Raw genomic sequence first — 20,028 nt, forward strand, 5'->3', positions numbered from 1 at the left:
CCGTTTTCCACTCCCATGCCACTGTGCACAGCTGTTTCACTTGGGCTACATGAATCACACCCATTATTTTTGCACATGCATTTAACTTAGTAAACCTATTTTTTGATACAGATTAGCTTTAAAGCAAACCTGGAGATAAAAAACTCCTTATAATATAATGAATTGGATGTGTAGTACGGATTAGGAATAGAACATTAGTAGCAAAGAAAAGAGACTCATATTTTTATTTTCAGTTATATAGCTTTTTTTTTATAATATTGCATCATTTTGTCATATTTGCAGTTTACAAACCACACTCTGTATTTTAAACCATAAAACAGAGCAGAGCTAATGACCCTTTGAACTTTCATGCAGTAAAACCTTATCTCAAGTTGTCTCTCACTGTTTTTTTGATGTATAAGTGCTTCAGAAAATAGGACTGTCTTCAACCCAAGTTGGGTTGAAGAGCTCAGAGAAGCTCTTTTGCATAGATAACAGCTGACATTTCTTAACTCTTCATGTACTGGAAACAATATGAGAATCTGTTCTTTGCTACTAATGTTCTTTTTCTTAGCTGTGCTACACATACAATTCATTATCTCATAAATTTATTTTCACTTCATGTTTGTTATAACACCTGTGTAGAATTTGGCATGTTACAATAATCGTCAAAATACTGTAAAATCATGTTTTGTCAGATGCTGCCTCACCTCTGCTGTGAACGGGCTACATCATGTTGATGTTTTATTAATTAGCCATAAGGTGGCGCACTGTGCTCAGAAACTGCACTCCTACTGCTTACGTTTCTCTCTTGGGAATGATTTTTGCAATATTTTTCATTTATCTATTGTTGCTGATTTCTGCATAGAAGTAAATCTAGCACTGGATATCCCACACACCCTCCCAATTTCTGCACCTGTAGCTTATATCATACCATATGTTGTCCACCCATAGCTTATATCGTACCACATGTTGTGTCCACCCGTAGCTTATATCGTACCACATGTTGTGTCCACCCGTAGCTTATATCATACCACATGTTGTCCACCTGTAGTTTATATCATACCACATGTTGTCCACCCATAGCTTATATCATACCACATGCTGTCCACCCGTAGCTTAAATCATACCACATGTTGTCCACCCGTAGCTTATATCATACCACATGTTGTCCACCTGTAACCTGTAGCTTGTATCATACCACATGTTGTCCACCCGTAGCTTATATCATACCACATGTTGTCCACCTGTAACCTGTAGCTTGTATCATACCACATGTTGTCCACCCGTAGCTTAAATCATACCACATGTTGTCCACCCGTAGCTTATATCATACCACATGTTGTCCACCTGTAGTTTATATCATACCACATGTTGTCCACCCATAGCTTATATCATAGAACATGCTGTCCACCCGTAGCTTAAATCATACCACATGTTGTCCACCCGTAGCTTATATCATACCACATGTTGTCCACCTGTAGCTTATATATCATACCACATGTTGTCCACCTGTAGCTTATATCATACCACATGTTGTCCACCCATAGCTTATATCATACCACATGCTGTCCACCCGTAGCTTATATCATACCACCTGTTGTCCACCTGTCGCTTATATCATACCACATGTTGTCCACCTGTAACCTGTAGCTTGTATCATACCACATGTTGTCCACCCGTAGCTTATGTCATACCACATGTTGTCCACCCGTAGCTTATGTCATACCACATGTTGTCCACCCGTAGCTTATATCATACCACATGTTGTCCACCCGTAGCTTATATCATACCACATGTTGTCCACCCGTAGCTTATGTCATACCACATGTTGTCCACCCGTAGCTTATATCATACCACATGTTGTCCACCCGTAGCTTATATCATACCACATGTTGTCCACCCGTAGCTTATGTCATACCACATGTTGTCCACCTATAGCTTATATCATACCACATGTTGTCCACCCATAGCTTATATCATACCACATGTTGTTCACCCGTAGCTTATATCATAACATATGTTGTCCACCCGTAGCTTATGTCATACCACATGCTGTCCCCCCATAGCTTATATCATACCACATGTTGTCCACCCGTAGCTTATATCATAACATATGTTGTCCACCCGTAGCTTATATCATACCACATGTTGTCCACCCGTAGCTTATATCATACCACATGTTGTCCACCCGTAGCTTATATCATGCCACATGTTGTCCACCTGTAGTTTATATCATACCACATGTTGTCCACCCATAGCTTATATCATACCACATGTTGTCCACCCGTAGCTTATATCATACCACATGTTGTCCACCGGTAGCTTATATCATACCACATGTTGTCCACCTGTAGCTTATATCATACCACATGTTGTCCACCCGTAGCTTATATCATACCACATGTTGTCCACCCGTAGCTTATGTCATACCACATGTTGTCCATCCGTAGCTTATATCATACCACATGTTGTCCACCTGTAGCTTATATCATACCACATGTTGTCCACCCGTAGCTTATATCATACCACATGTTGTCCACCTGTATCTTATATCATACCACATGCTGTCCACCCATAGCTTGCAGCATACCATATGTTGTCCACCCGTAGCTTATATCAAACCATATGTTGTCCACCCATAGCTTATATCGTACCACATGTTGTCTCCACCGGTAGCTTATATCATACCACATGTTGTTCACCCGTAGCTTACATCATACCACATGTTGTCCACCCGTAGCTTATGTCATACCACATGTTGTCCCCCCGTAGCTTATATCATACCACATGTTGTCCACCCGTAGCTTATATCATACCACATGTTGTCCACCCGTAGCTTATATCATACCACATGTTGTCCACCCGTAGCTTATGTCATACCACATGTTGTCCACCTATAGCTTATATCATACCACATGTTGTCCACCCATAGCTTATATTATACCACATGTTGTTCACCCGTAGCTTATGTCATAACATATGTTGTCCACCCGTAGCTTATGTCATACCACATGCTGTCCCCCCATAGCTTATATCATACCACATGTTGTCCACCTGTAGTTTATATCATACTACATGTTGTCCACCCATAGCTTATATCATACCACATGTTGTCCACCCGTGGCTTATATCATACCACATGTTGTCCACCGGTAGCTTATATCATACCACATGTTGTCCACCTGTAGCTTATATCATACCACATGTTGTCCACCTGTAGCTTATATCATACCACATGTTGTCCACCCGTAGCTTATATCATACCACATGTTGTCCACCTGTATCTTATATCATACCACATGCTGTCCACCCATAGCTTGTATCATACCATATGTTGTCCACCCGTAGCTTATATCATACCATATGTTGTCCACCCATAGCTTATATCGTACCACGTGTTGTCTCCACCCGTAGCTTATATCATACCACATGTTGTTCACCCGTAGCTTACATCATACCACATGTTGTCCACCCGTAGCTTATATCATACCACATGTTGTCCACCCGTAGCTTATGTCATACCACATGTTGTCCACCCGTAGCTTATATCATACCACATGTTGTCCACCCGTAGCTTATATCATACCACATGTTGTCCACCCGTAGCTTATATCATACCACATGTTGTTCACCCGTAGCTTACATCATACCACATGTTGTCCACCCGTAGCTTATATCATACCACATGTTGTCCACCCGTAGCTTATCATACCACATGTTGTCCACCCGTAGCTTATATCATACCACATGTTGTCCACCCGTAGCTTATATCATACCACATGTTGTCCACCCGTAGCTTATGTCATACCACATGTTGTCCACCCGTAGCTTATATCATACCACATGTTGTCCACCCGTAGCTTATATCATACCACATGTTGTCCACCCGTAGCTTATATCATACCACATGTTGTTCACCCGTAGCTTACATCATACCACATGTTGTCCACCCGTAGCTTATGTCATACCACATGTTGTCCACCCGTAGCTTATATCATACCACATGTTGTCCACCCGTAGCTTATATCATACCACATGTTGTCCACCCGTAGCTTATATCATACCACATGTTGTCCACCCGTAGCTTATGTCATACCACATGTTGTCCACCTATAGCTTATATCATACCACATGTTGTCCACCCATAGCTTATATTATACCACATGTTGTTCACCCGTAGCTTATGTCATAACATATGTTGTCCACCCGTAGCTTATGTCATACCACATGCTGTCCCCCCATAGCATATATCATACCACATGTTGTCCACCTGTAGTTCATATCATACCACATGTTGTCCACCCATAGCTTATATCATACCACATGTTGTCCACCCGTAGCTTATATCATACCACATGTTGTCCACCGGTAGCTTATATCATACCACATGTTGTCCACCTGTAGCTTATATCATACCACATGTTGTCCACCCGTAGCTTATATCATACCACATGTTGTCCACCCGTAGCTTATGTCATACCACATGTTGTCCATCCGTAGCTTATATCATACCACATGTTGTCCACCTGTAGCTTATATCATACCACATGTTGTCCACCTGTAGCTTATATCATACCACATGTTGTCCACCTGTAGCTTATATCATACCACATGTTGTCCACCCGTAGCTTATATCATACCACATGTTGTCCACCTGTATCTTATATCATACCACATGCTGTCCACCCATAGCTTGTATCATACCATATGTTGTCCACCCGTAGCTTATATCATACCATATGTTGTCCACCCATAGCTTATATCGTACCACATGTTGTCTCCACCCGTAGCTTATATCATACCACATGTTGTTCACCCGTAGCTTACATCATACCACATGTTGTCCACCCGTAGCTTATGTCATACCACATGTTGTCCACCCGTAGCTTATATCATACCACATGTTGTCCACCCGTAGCTTATATCATACCACATGTTGTCCACCCGTAGCTTATATCATACCACATGTTGTCCACCCGTAGCTTATGTCATACCACATGTTGTCCACCCGTAGCTTATATCATACCACATGTTGTCCACCCGTAGCTTATATCATACCACATGTTGTCCACCCGTAGCTTATGTCATACCACATGTTGTCCACCTATAGCTTATATCATACCACATGTTGTCCACCCATAGCTTATATTATACCACATGTTGTTCACCCGTAGCTTATGTCATAACATATGTTGTCCACCCGTAGCTTATGTCATACCACATGCTGTCCCCCCATAGCTTATATCATACCACATGTTGTCCACCCGTAGCTTATATCATAACATATGTTGTCCACCCGTAGCTTATATCATACCACATGTTGTCCACCCGTAGCTTATATCATACCACATGTTGTCCACCTGTAGTTTATATCATACCACATGTTGTCCACCCATAGCTTATATCATACCAAATGTTGTCCACCCGTAGCTTATATCATACCACATGTTGTCCACCCGTAGCTTATATCATACCACATGTTGTCCACCCGTAGCTTATATCATACCACATGTTGTCCATCCATAGCTTATATCATACCACATGCTGTCCACCCGTAGCTTATATCATACCACATGTTGTCCACCCGTAGCTTATATCATACCACATGTTGTCCACCCGTAGCTTATATCATACCACATGTTGTCCACCTATAGCTTATGTCATACCACATGTTGTCCATCCGTAGCTTATATCATACCACATGTTGTCCACCCGTAGCTTATATCATACCACATGTTGTCCACCCGTAGCTTATATCATACCACATGTTGTCCACCCGTAGCTTATATCATACCACATGTTGTCCACCCGCAGCTTATATCATACCACATGTTGTCCACCCGTAGCTTATATCATACCACATGTTGTCCACCCATAGCTTATATCATACCACATGTTGTCCACCCGTAGCTTATATCATACCACATGTTGAACACCCATAGCTTATATCATACCACATGTTGTCCACCCATAGCTTATATCGTACCGCATGTTTCCACCCGTAGCCTATATCATACCACATGTTGTGTCCACCCATAGCTTATATCATACCACATGTTGTCCACCTGTAGCTTATATCATACCACATGTTGTCCACCCGTAGCTTATATCATACCACATGTTGTCCACCCATAGCTTATATTATACCACATGTTGTTCACCCGTAGCTTATGTCATAACATATGTTGTCCACCCGTAGCTTATGTCATACCACATGCTGTCCCCCCATAGCATATATCATACCACATGTTGTCCACCTGTAGTTCATATCATACCACATGTTGTCCACCCATAGCTTATATCATACCACATGTTGTCCACCCGTAGCTTATATCATACCACATGTTGTCCACCGGTAGCTTATATCATACCACATGTTGTCCACCTGTAGCTTATATCATACCACATGTTGTCCACCCGTAGCTTATATCATACCACATGTTGTCCACCCGTAGCTTATGTCATACCACATGTTGTCCATCCGTAGCTTATAACATACCACATGTTGTCCACCTGTAGCTTATATCATACCACATGTTGTCCACCTGTAGCTTATATCATACCACATGTTGTCCACCTGTAGCTTATATCATACCACATGTTGTCCACCCGTAGCTTATATCATTCCACATGTTGTCCACCTGTATCTTATATCATACCACATGCTGTCCACCCATAGCTTGTATCATACCATATGTTGTCCACCCGTAGCTTATATCATACCATATGTTGTCCACCCATAGCTTATATCGTACCACATGTTGTCTCCACCCGTAGCTTATATCATACCACATGTTGTTCACCCGTAGCTTACATCATACCACATGTTGTCCACCCGTAGCTTATGTCATACCACATGTTGTCCACCCGTAGCTTATATCATACCACATGTTGTCCACCCGTAGCTTATATCATACCACATGTTGTCCACCCGTAGCTTATATCATACCACATGTTGTCCACCCGTAGCTTATGTCATACCACATGTTGTCCACCCGTAGCTTATATCATACCACATGTTGTCCACCCGTAGCTTATATCATACCACATGTTGTCCACCCGTAGCTTATGTCATACCACATGTTGTCCACCTATAGCTTATATCATACCACATGTTGTCCACCCATAGCTTATATTATACCACATGTTGTTCACCCGTAGCTTATGTCATAACATATGTTTTCCACCCGTAGCTTATGTCATACCACATGCTGTCCCCCCATAGCTTATATCATACCACATGTTGTCCACCCGTAGCTTATATCATACCACATGTTGTCCACCCGTAGCTTATATCATACCACATGTTGTCCACCTGTAGTTTATATCATACCACATGTTGTCCACCCATAGCTTATATCATACCAAATGTTGTCCACCCGTAGCTTATATCATACCACATGTTGTCCACCCGTAGCTTATATCATACCACATGTTGTCCACCCGTAGCTTATATCATACCACATGTTGTCCATCCATAGCTTATATCATACCACATGCTGTCCACCCGTAGCTTATATCATACCACATGTTGTCCACCCGTAGCTTATATCATACCACATGTTGTCCACCTGTAGCTTATATATCATACCACATGTTGTCCACCTGTAGCTTATATCATACCACATGTTGTCCACCCATAGCTTATATCATACCACATGCTGTCCACCCGTAGCTTATATCATACCACCTGTTGTCCACCTGTCGCTTATATCATACCACATGTTGTCCACCTGTAACCTGTAGCTTGTATCATACCACATGTTGTCCACCCGTAGCTTATGTCATACCACATGTTGTCCACCCGTAGCTTATGTCATACCACATGTTGTCCACCCGTAGCTTATATCATACCACATGTTGTCCACCCGTAGCTTATATCATACCACATGTTGTCCACCCGTAGCTTATATCATACCACATGTTGTCCACCCGTAGCTTATGTCATACCACATGTTGTCCACCTATAGCTTATATCATACCACATGTTGTCCACCCATAGCTTATATCATACCACATGTTGTTCACCCGTAGCTTATATCATAACATATGTTGTCCACCCGTAGCTTATGTCATACCACATGCTGTCCCCCCATAGCTTATATCATACCACATGTTGTCCACCCGTAGCTTATATCATAACATATGTTGTCCACCCGTAGCTTATATCATACCACATGTTGTCCACCCGTAGCTTATATCATACCACATGTTGTCCACCCGTAGCTTATATCATGCCACATGTTGTCCACCTGTAGTTTATATCATACCACATGTTGTCCACCCATAGCTTATATCATACCACATGTTGTCCACCCGTAGCTTATATCATACCACATGTTGTCCACCGGTAGCTTATATCATACCACATGTTGTCCACCTGTAGCTTATATCATACCACATGTTGTCCACCCGTAGCTTATATCATACCACATGTTGTCCACCCGTAGCTTATGTCATACCACATGTTGTCCATCCGTAGCTTATATCATACCACATGTTGTCCACCTGTAGCTTATATCATACCACATGTTGTCCACCCGTAGCTTATATCATACCACATGTTGTCCACCTGTATCTTATATCATACCACATGCTGTCCACCCATAGCTTGCAGCATACCATATGTTGTCCACCCGTAGCTTATATCAAACCATATGTTGTCCACCCATAGCTTATATCGTACCACATGTTGTCTCCACCGGTAGCTTATATCATACCACATGTTGTTCACCCGTAGCTTACATCATACCACATGTTGTCCACCCGTAGCTTATGTCATACCACATGTTGTCCCCCCGTAGCTTATATCATACCACATGTTGTCCACCCGTAGCTTATATCATACCACATGTTGTCCACCCGTAGCTTATATCATACCACATGTTGTCCACCCGTAGCTTATGTCATACCACATGTTGTCCACCTATAGCTTATATCATACCACATGTTGTCCACCCATAGCTTATATTATACCACATGTTGTTCACCCGTAGCTTATGTCATAACATATGTTGTCCACCCGTAGCTTATGTCATACCACATGCTGTCCCCCCATAGCTTATATCATACCACATGTTGTCCACCTGTAGTTTATATCATACTACATGTTGTCCACCCATAGCTTATATTATACCACATGTTGTCCACCCGTGGCTTATATCATACCACATGTTGTCCACCGGTAGCTTATATCATACCACATGTTGTCCACCTGTAGCTTATATCATACCACATGTTGTCCACCTGTAGCTTATATCATACCACATGTTGTCCACCCGTAGCTTATATCATACCACATGTTGTCCACCTGTATCTTATATCATACCACATGCTGTCCACCCATAGCTTGTATCATACCATATGTTGTCCACCCGTAGCTTATATCATACCATATGTTGTCCACCCATAGCTTATATCGTACCACGTGTTGTCTCCACCCGTAGCTTATATCATACCACATGTTGTTCACCCGTAGCTTACATCATACCACATGTTGTCCACCCGTAGCTTATATCATACCACATGTTGTCCACCCGTAGCTTATGTCATACCACATGTTGTCCACCCGTAGCTTATATCATACCACATGTTGTCCACCCGTAGCTTATATCATACCACATGTTGTCCACCCGTAGCTTATATCATACCACATGTTGTTCACCCGTAGCTTACATCATACCACATGTTGTCCACCCGTAGCTTATATCATACCACATGTTGTCCACCCGTAGCTTATCATACCACATGTTGTCCACCCGTAGCTTATATCATACCACATGTTGTCCACCCGTAGCTTATATCATACCACATGTTGTCCACCCGTAGCTTATGTCATACCACATGTTGTCCACCCGTAGCTTATATCATACCACATGTTGTCCACCCGTAGCTTATATCATACCACATGTTGTCCACCCGTAGCTTATATCATACCACATGTTGTTCACCCGTAGCTTACATCATACCACATGTTGTCCACCCGTAGCTTATGTCATACCACATGTTGTCCACCCGTAGCTTATATCATACCACATGTTGTCCACCCGTAGCTTATATCATACCACATGTTGTCCACCCGTAGCTTATATCATACCACATGTTGTCCACCCGTAGCTTATGTCATACCACATGTTGTCCACCTATAGCTTATATCATACCACATGTTGTCCACCCATAGCTTATATTATACCACATGTTGTTCACCCGTAGCTTATGTCATAACATATGTTGTCCACCCGTAGCTTATGTCATACCACATGCTGTCCCCCCATAGCATATATCATACCACATGTTGTCCACCTGTAGTTCATATCATAACACATGTTGTCCACCCATAGCTTATATCATACCACATGTTGTCCACCCGTAGCTTATATCATACCACATGTTGTCCACCGGTAGCTTATATCATACCACATGTTGTCCACCTGTAGCTTATATCATACCACATGTTGTCCACCCGTAGCTTATATCATACCACATGTTGTCCACCCGTAGCTTATGTCATACCACATGTTGTCCATCCGTAGCTTATATCATACCACATGTTGTCCACCTGTAGCTTATATCATACCACATGTTGTCCACCTGTAGCTTATATCATACCACATGTTGTCCACCTGTAGCTTATATCATACCACATGTTGTCCACCCGTAGCTTATATCATACCACATGTTGTCCACCTGTATCTTATATCATACCACATGCTGTCCACCCATAGCTTGTATCATACCATATGTTGTCCACCCGTAGCTTATATCATACCATATGTTGTCCACCCATAGCTTATATCGTACCACATGTTGTCTCCACCCGTAGCTTATATCATACCACATGTTGTTCACCCGTAGCTTACATCATACCACATGTTGTCCACCCGTAGCTTATGTCATACCACATGTTGTCCACCCGTAGCTTATATCATACCACATGTTGTCCACCCGTAGCTTATATCATACCACATGTTGTCCACCCGTAGCTTATATCATACCACATGTTGTCCACCCGTAGCTTATGTCATACCACATGTTGTCCACCCGTAGCTTATATCATACCACATGTTGTCCACCCGTAGCTTATATCATACCACATGTTGTCCACCCGTAGCTTATGTCATACCACATGTTGTCCACCTATAGCTTATATCATACCACATGTTGTCCACCCATAGCTTATATTATACCACATGTTGTTCACCCGTAGCTTATGTCATAACATATGTTGTCCACCCGTAGCTTATGTCATACCACATGCTGTCCCCCCATAGCTTATATCATACCACATGTTGTCCACCCGTAGCTTATATCATAACATATGTTGTCCACCCGTAGCTTATATCATACCACATGTTGTCCACCCGTAGCTTATATCATACCACATGTTGTCCACCTGTAGTTTATATCATACCACATGTTGTCCACCCATAGCTTATATCATACCAAATGTTGTCCACCCGTAGCTTATATCATACCACATGTTGTCCACCCGTAGCTTATATCATACCACATGTTGTCCACCCGTAGCTTATATCATACCACATGTTGTCCATCCATAGCTTATATCATACCACATGCTGTCCACCCGTAGCTTATATCATACCACATGTTGTCCACCCGTAGCTTATATCATACCACATGTTGTCCACCCGTAGCTTATATCATACCACATGTTGTCCACCTATAGCTTATGTCATACCACATGTTGTCCATCCGTAGCTTATATCATACCACATGTTGTCCACCCGTAGCTTATATCATACCACATGTTGTCCACCCGTAGCTTATATCATACCACATGTTGTCCACCCGTAGCTTATATCATACCACATGTTGTCCACCCGCAGCTTATATCATACCACATGTTGTCCACCCGTAGCTTATATCATACCACATGTTGTCCACCCATAGCTTATATCATACCACATGTTGTCCACCCGTAGCTTATATCATACCACATGTTGAACACCCATAGCTTATATCATACCACATGTTGTCCACCCATAGCTTATATCGTACCGCATGTTTCCACCCGTAGCCTATATCATACCACATGTTGTGTCCACCCATAGCTTATATCATACCACATGTTGTCCACCTGTAGCTTATATCATACCACATGTTGTCCACCCGTAGCTTATATCATACCACATGTTGTCCACCCATAGCTTATATTATACCACATGTTGTTCACCCGTAGCTTATGTCATAACATATGTTGTCCACCCGTAGCTTATGTCATACCACATGCTGTCCCCCCATAGCATATATCATACCACATGTTGTCCACCTGTAGTTCATATCATACCACATGTTGTCCACCCATAGCTTATATCATACCACATGTTGTCCACCCGTAGCTTATATCATACCACATGTTGTCCACCGGTAGCTTATATCATACCACATGTTGTCCACCTGTAGCTTATATCATACCACATGTTGTCCACCCGTAGCTTATATCATACCACATGTTGTCCACCCGTAGCTTATGTCATACCACATGTTGTCCATCCGTAGCTTATAACATACCACATGTTGTCCACCTGTAGCTTATATCATACCACATGTTGTCCACCTGTAGCTTATATCATACCACATGTTGTCCACCTGTAGCTTATATCATACCACATGTTGTCCACCCGTAGCTTATATCATTCCACATGTTGTCCACCTGTATCTTATATCATACCACATGCTGTCCACCCATAGCTTGTATCATACCATATGTTGTCCACCCGTAGCTTATATCATACCATATGTTGTCCACCCATAGCTTATATCGTACCACATGTTGTCTCCACCCGTAGCTTATATCATACCACATGTTGTTCACCCGTAGCTTACATCATACCACATGTTGTCCACCCGTAGCTTATGTCATACCACATGTTGTCCACCCGTAGCTTATATCATACCACATGTTGTCCACCCGTAGCTTATATCATACCACATGTTGTCCACCCGTAGCTTATATCATACCACATGTTGTCCACCCGTAGCTTATGTCATACCACATGTTGTCCACCCGTAGCTTATATCATACCACATGTTGTCCACCCGTAGCTTATATCATACCACATGTTGTCCACCCGTAGCTTATGTCATACCACATGTTGTCCACCTATAGCTTATATCATACCACATGTTGTCCACCCATAGCTTATATTATACCACATGTTGTTCACCCGTAGCTTATGTCATAACATATGTTTTCCACCCGTAGCTTATGTCATACCACATGCTGTCCCCCCATAGCTTATATCATACCACATGTTGTCCACCCGTAGCTTATATCATACCACATGTTGTCCACCCGTAGCTTATATCATACCACATGTTGTCCACCTGTAGTTTATATCATACCACATGTTGTCCACCCATAGCTTATATCATACCAAATGTTGTCCACCCGTAGCTTATATCATACCACATGTTGTCCACCCGTAGCTTATATCATACCACATGTTGTCCACCCGTAGCTTATATCATACCACATGTTGTCCATCCATAGCTTATATCATACCACATGCTGTCCACCCGTAGCTTATATCATACCACATGTTGTCCACCCGTAGCTTATATCATACCACATGTTGTCCACCCGTAGCTTATATCATACCACATGTTGTCCACCTATAGCTTATGTCATACCACATGTTGTCCATCCGTAGCTTATATCATACCACGTGTTGTCCACCCGTAGCTTATATCATACCACATGTTGTCCACCCGTAGCTTATATCATACCACATGTTGTCCACCCGTAGCTTATATCATACCACATGTTGTCCACCCATAGCTTATATCATACCACATGTTGTCCACCCGTAGCTTATATCATACCACATGTTGTACACCCATAGCTTATATCATACCACATGTTGTCCACCCATAGCTTATATCGTACCGCATGTTTCCACCCGTAGCTTATATCATACCACATGTTGTGTCCACCCGTAGCTTATATCATACCACATGTTGTCCACCTGTAGCTTATATCATACCACATGTTGTCCACCCGTAGCTTATATCATACCACATGTTGTCCAACCGTAGCTTATATCATACCACATGCTGTCCCCCCATAGCTTATATCATACCACATGTTGTCCATCCGTAGCTTATATCATACCACATGTTGTCCACCCATAGCTTATATCATACCACATGTTGTCCACCCATAGCTTATATCATACCACATGTTGTCCACTCATAGCTTATATCATACCACATGTTGTCCACCCGTAGCTTATATCATACCACATGTTGTCCACCCGTAGCTTATATCATACCACATGTTGTCCACCCGTAGCTTATATCATACCACCTGTTGTCCACCTGTCGCTTATATCATACCACATGTTGTCCACCTGTAACCTGTAGCTTGTATCATACCACATGTTGTCCACCCGTAGCTTATATCATACCACATGTTGTCCACCCGTAGCTTATATCATACCACATGTTGTCCACCCGTAGCTTATATCATACCACATGTTGTCCACCCGTAGCTTATATCATACCACATGTTGTCCACCTGTAGCTTATATCATACCACATGCTGTCCACCCGTAGCTTATATCATACCACATGTTGTCCACCTGTAGCTTATATCATACCACATGTTGTTCACCCGTAGCTTATATCATTCAACATATTGTCCATCTGTAACCTGTAGCTTATATCATAGCACATATTGTCCACCCGCAGCTTATATCATACCACATGTTGTCCACCCGAAGCTTATATCATTCAACATGTTGTCCATCTATAACCTGTAGCTTATATCATAGCACATATTGTCCACCCGCAGCTTATATCATACCACATGTTGTCCACCCGTAGTTTAGGGAGTAATAACACACACCTGTTGTCATTACTGTAGACTGTAGAGACTTTGATCCTGTAAATATCACAGGAAACTTTCTAGAGGAAATCCCCACTATTTTTGTCATGACAACCCCCTACCTTATGACTTACTGTTCACCCAACTTTATGATTCATATTCATACCGCTATTTGCCCATCTTCCCTACTATGTAGAGTGCTAGACTAAAGCAAGGAAGCAAAACACTGTTACCAGAAATTTACTGTGACAAACACTTTATCCCTGACCTCCTCAGATACCTACTATCATACCACATGTTGTCCACCTATAGCTAATATCATACCACATGCTGTCCCCCCATAGCTTATATCATACCACATGCTGTCCACCTGTAGCTTTTATCATACCATATGTTGTCCACCCGTAGCTTATATCATACCACATGTTGTCCACCCGTAGCTTATATCATACCACATGTTGTCCACCCGTAGCTTATATCATACCACATGTTGTCCACCCGTAGCTTAAATTATACCACATGTTGTCCACCCGTAACTTATATCATACCACATGTTGTCCACCTGTCACTTATGTCATACCACATGTTGTCCACCTGTATCTTATGTCATACCGCATGTTGTCCACCTGTCGCTTATATTATACCACATTTTGTCCACCTTTCACTTATATCATACCACATGTTGTCCACCCGTAGCTTATATCATACCACATGTTGTCCACCTGTAGCTTATATCATACCACATGTTGTCCACCCGTAGCTTATATCATACCACCTGTTGTCCACCTGTCGCTTATATCATACCACATGCTGTCCTCCCATAGCTTATATCATACCACATGTTGTCCACCTGTAGCTTTTATCATACCATATGTTGTCCACCTGTAGCTTATATCATACCACATGTTGTCCACCTGTAGCTTATATCATACCACATGTTGTCCACCCGTAACTTATATCATACCACATTTTGTCCACCTGTCGCTTATATCATACCACATGTTGTCCACCTGTCACTTATATCATACCACATGTTGTCCACCTGTCACTTATATCATACCACATGTTGTCTACCTGTCACTTATATCATACCACATGTTGTCCACCTGTCGCTTATATCATACCACATGTTGTCCACCTGTCACTTATATCATACCACATGCTGTCCACCCGTAGCTTGTATCATACCATATGTTGTCCACTCGTAGCTTATATCATACCACATGTTGTCCACCTGTCACTTATATCATACCACATGTTGTCCACCCGTAGCTTATATCATACCACATGTTGTCCACCTGTCACTTATATCATACCACATGTTGTCCAACTGTCGCTTATATCATACCACATGTTGTCCACCCGTAGCTTGTATAATACCATATGTTGTCCACTCGTAGCTTATATCATACCACATGTTGTCCACCTGTCACTTATATCATACCACATGTTGTCCACCTGTAGCTTATATCATACCACATGTTGTCCACCTGTCACTTATATCATACCACATGTTGTCCACCTGTCACTTATATCATACCACATGTTGTCCAACTGTCGCTTAGCAAGTCATAACACACATCTGTTGACATCACTGTAGACTTCAGAGACTTTAATCCTGTAATTATCACAGGAAACTTTTGAGAGGAAATCCCCACTATTTTTTTCATAACAAAAAAAAACCCCTCCTAAATATTTAGTGTGCACCCAACGTTATGATTCATATTTATACCACTAATTGCCAGTAATCCCTACTACCGTATGTAGAGAGCCAGACTAAAGGAATCGGAGGATCAGCAAGACAGCCAGGCAATGTGCATTGTTTAAAATGAAATCTATACGGCAGCCCCCTATTCCTCTCAATTCAGGGGTGCTTTAAAAGCAGAAAAAAACCCAAATACATGAAAATAAAATAGAGCCTCACTCAACACACGTGAAGCCTGTTTATTCACATAACCTTTTGTGTCCTTACCTCTCCCTCTAGATTGTAAGCCTTTGGGCAGGGTCCTCCTCCTTTTGTGTCCTACCTGATCATGCACCTCCATTACTGTGAACCCATGCTATGCATCTGAGTGAACCTAACTTGCCTAATCTCCATGCTCCCATCCAGTGACTGACTAAGCATTACCTTGTACTCATACTGTGCTGTGTGATCTGGTTTTCTTGTATTCCTGTATTGTCATATTGCTGTATGTCACCCCTAAATATTGTCTGTAACCTAAATTAATGTTCAGCGCTGCGTAATATGTTGGCGCTTTATAAATACAATAAATAAATAAAATAAATAAATAACACACACTCTCAAAACACACCTTTTCAGACATGCCTATAATTTACTATAGGTAGCATTGGGGGCTCACCGCCTCATCCGCTACCCAGGCATGGGTTCCAATTTTCCAATTCCAATTTTCCAATTCCAATTTTCCTATTTCCAATAACAATTCTTTAATTTTACCATTATATTCTTTCTTTCTTTTTCTTGGCTCCAAAGGAAATAAAGATCCCCCTTACCACTGCCTTATGGGCCGACCATACTATGCCCTTGTCCATACCATCCAACTCATTATTCTCAAAATACTCCACCAATGTTTTTTTGATCCTATCTTTAACTTCTATATCATCTAGAAGATTGCAATTGAGCCAGTCACGCCTGTTTCTAACCATCAAATCCAAATCAACCCATATTGGGGCATGATCTGAAATAGTTATATTCCCTATTCCTGCCCCCTTTTACTCTGTCCCAAAAAAATTGGTCCAAGAACAGCATGTTTATCCTTGTGTAAATTGTATGAACATTCGAAAAAAAATGAATAGTCCTTCACAGAAGGAAAAATTGTTCTCCATACATCTATAAGATGGGCATCTTGTGGTGATGTCTCAAACCACACATCAGCTATGTATGTATTTGTACTTGTATTGTTGGATGTCCTGATTGTACAGTGTATTTTACTACTCCTGTATCTATGTTCCCCAATATTTGTTTTTCTATGTACAGCGCTTGGGAAGATGTTGGCGCTATATAAATACAAAATAGTAATAATGATACCTTCAACAATGCGGTTTTGTTGGTTGCACATATCCAGCAGTGATAAGATGAGACGCCTTGGAGCTGACATGAGGGCTATTCTTGTTCTGGTGTACATTCATAACTACTGAGGGTTTTTTTTTCAATAAATACATGACCAAATATAACATTTTTTAGTTTTATTTGTACAACTATATTTTTTTCATCTACTTTTAGGACTTGTAAGAATATCAGATGTTTTTGATCACGCTCAAAGAAAAATATTGTGAATTTTAATGGGATCACAAACCTTCAAACATCACTTCTATTTTTGTTTACTTTTTTTTTTTTTTTTATAGGCAAATACCAAGCTCCTTATTGTTCACAGCAAAACCAACAGATGTCTAGCTGTTCTTCGAAAGTACATCCTTTGGTAAGATAAGTCAAGTATCTTTTTTTTCCTTGTAGCATTTTCCTGCTCATTACCTGTAAATCTCAGATTACGCCACTAAATTAAATGTCTGGTTCACATGTGTGTACTTCTCAGTATTCTCTATTTTTATATTTGGGAGGGCAAAAAGGAAATAAATAATGTGGAATGTGGCAGGGATAAAACTTCAGTCTTGTAGTATTTTATTTTTTCTTTTGCAAATGACATGGCACACATAGGGCTTGATTCACTAAGGCAAATAGCATGCCTTATCAGATTTAACATGGCTTATCAGAGTTAACACGCCTTATTAGAGTTAACACACCTTATCATAGTTAACACACCTTATCAGAGTAGCATAGCCAGCACTATGAACGTATGCCTGCTAATTGGCAATGACAAGCGCTCCACTCATCCTGCACTGAGCCTCTGCGGGTCCAATCACTTTAAAGGACATTATCCCCACACTTTGATTGGCCCAATAGGCTGCCTGTCACTTGACAGAAAACTTGACAGGCAGCCTATTGGGCCAATCAAAGTGCAGGGATAATGTCCTTTAAAGTGATTGGACCAGCAGAGGCTCAGGGCAGGGCGAGTGGAGCTCACGTCATTGTCAATTAGCAAGCATAAGTTTGTAGCACTTGCTATGCTACGCTAATAAGGCGTGTTAACTATGATAAGGCATGCTATTTGTCTTAGTGAATCAAGCCCATAGTGCAACTCACTTTACATAGGTAATGCATAAATTGTTTGTCACTCACCCACACTGACTATCTTTACATGAAAACTCATCTCTTCAAGCATATAATCTTACCAATACCTAGTCACCAACTACCTCCTCGTACACAGCTCCTCATAATTGTCATTCTACCCTTTAGACTGTAAGCCCACTAAGGCAGGGTTCTTTCCCCTTATGTGCCATTACTGCTGTGTACAGTGGTTACATATTTTCCACCTTCATGTATGAAGCATTGCTGACCTGCCCACTAGTTTGTTTATCTGTAACCCATTGCCTTGTAACTGTGTGTACTGTGTATTCTGTATTGTAAAGCCCCATGGAAGACACTGCCACTACATAAATCCAAAATAATAATAATTGTGATATTATTGGAAATCCCTGGGTAACTTCTCATTTGACTTGCCTTCTCAATTTTTCAGGACTTTATTTGGCAAGGAATGTGAAATCACGGCTCACACATACTTAAATGGGCACAAAGCCGAAGAGAATGAAAACCACTGGATCATTGTCACAGGGAACCCAAGTGACGACACACATACTATGTTTGACAGACCTAAGCCTCACTTCAAAGACATGAATGAAAGCAATTGCTCCCATTAAACCACTGCAGAAGTTTGCTATATCCCCCTCATAATAAATTCCCAGAAATGCTTAATCAGCTGTTCTATGTTTTTTAAACCTCAGCTTGTCATTTCAGCATCATTCCTTTGTCAAGGCCATCTTGGAAAATAGTGGAACTAGACATCCGTTTTTACTAGTTTTTTTATGATTGATGACTAGCAATCAAGACTATTGATTGCCACATCCAAAACTCATCTCAACTCTACTGATATGTACAGTGGCCCTTTTTGGCCCCGTACCGGTCCTAATCAATGCTCTGCCTCTTCATTCAAAATGCCTTAAATTTAAGCCCTACTCCAATCATCCACTGACAATTGCCAAATGATGGCAACTGTTGATAGATGACGAATGAGAAATATCTCACCATGGTGACATTCATAATAGGGGCTAGATGACTAAAATAA

At 41.5% G+C, this 20,028-nt stretch overlaps 1 protein-coding gene across 1 annotated transcript in view; it reads left to right on the forward strand.

The window, feature by feature from the left end:
- Positions 1-19,658, forward strand: part of CFAP161 (cilia and flagella associated protein 161) — a 33,367-nt gene extending 13,709 nt beyond the window's left edge. The window contains exons 7-8 of the mRNA XM_068272478.1: positions 18,194-18,267; positions 19,423-19,658. Of these exons, the coding sequence (XP_068128579.1) occupies positions 18,194-18,267; positions 19,423-19,603 (255 nt within the window). The 3' untranslated portion in view covers positions 19,604-19,658. The remainder of the gene's footprint in view (positions 1-18,193; positions 18,268-19,422) is intronic.
- The last annotated feature ends 370 nt before the right edge of the window (positions 19,659-20,028 follow it).

Source organism: Hyperolius riggenbachi, chromosome 3 (assembly GCF_040937935.1).
Source record: "Hyperolius riggenbachi isolate aHypRig1 chromosome 3, aHypRig1.pri, whole genome shotgun sequence".
NCBI classification, from domain to species: Eukaryota; Metazoa; Chordata; class Amphibia; order Anura; family Hyperoliidae; genus Hyperolius; species Hyperolius riggenbachi.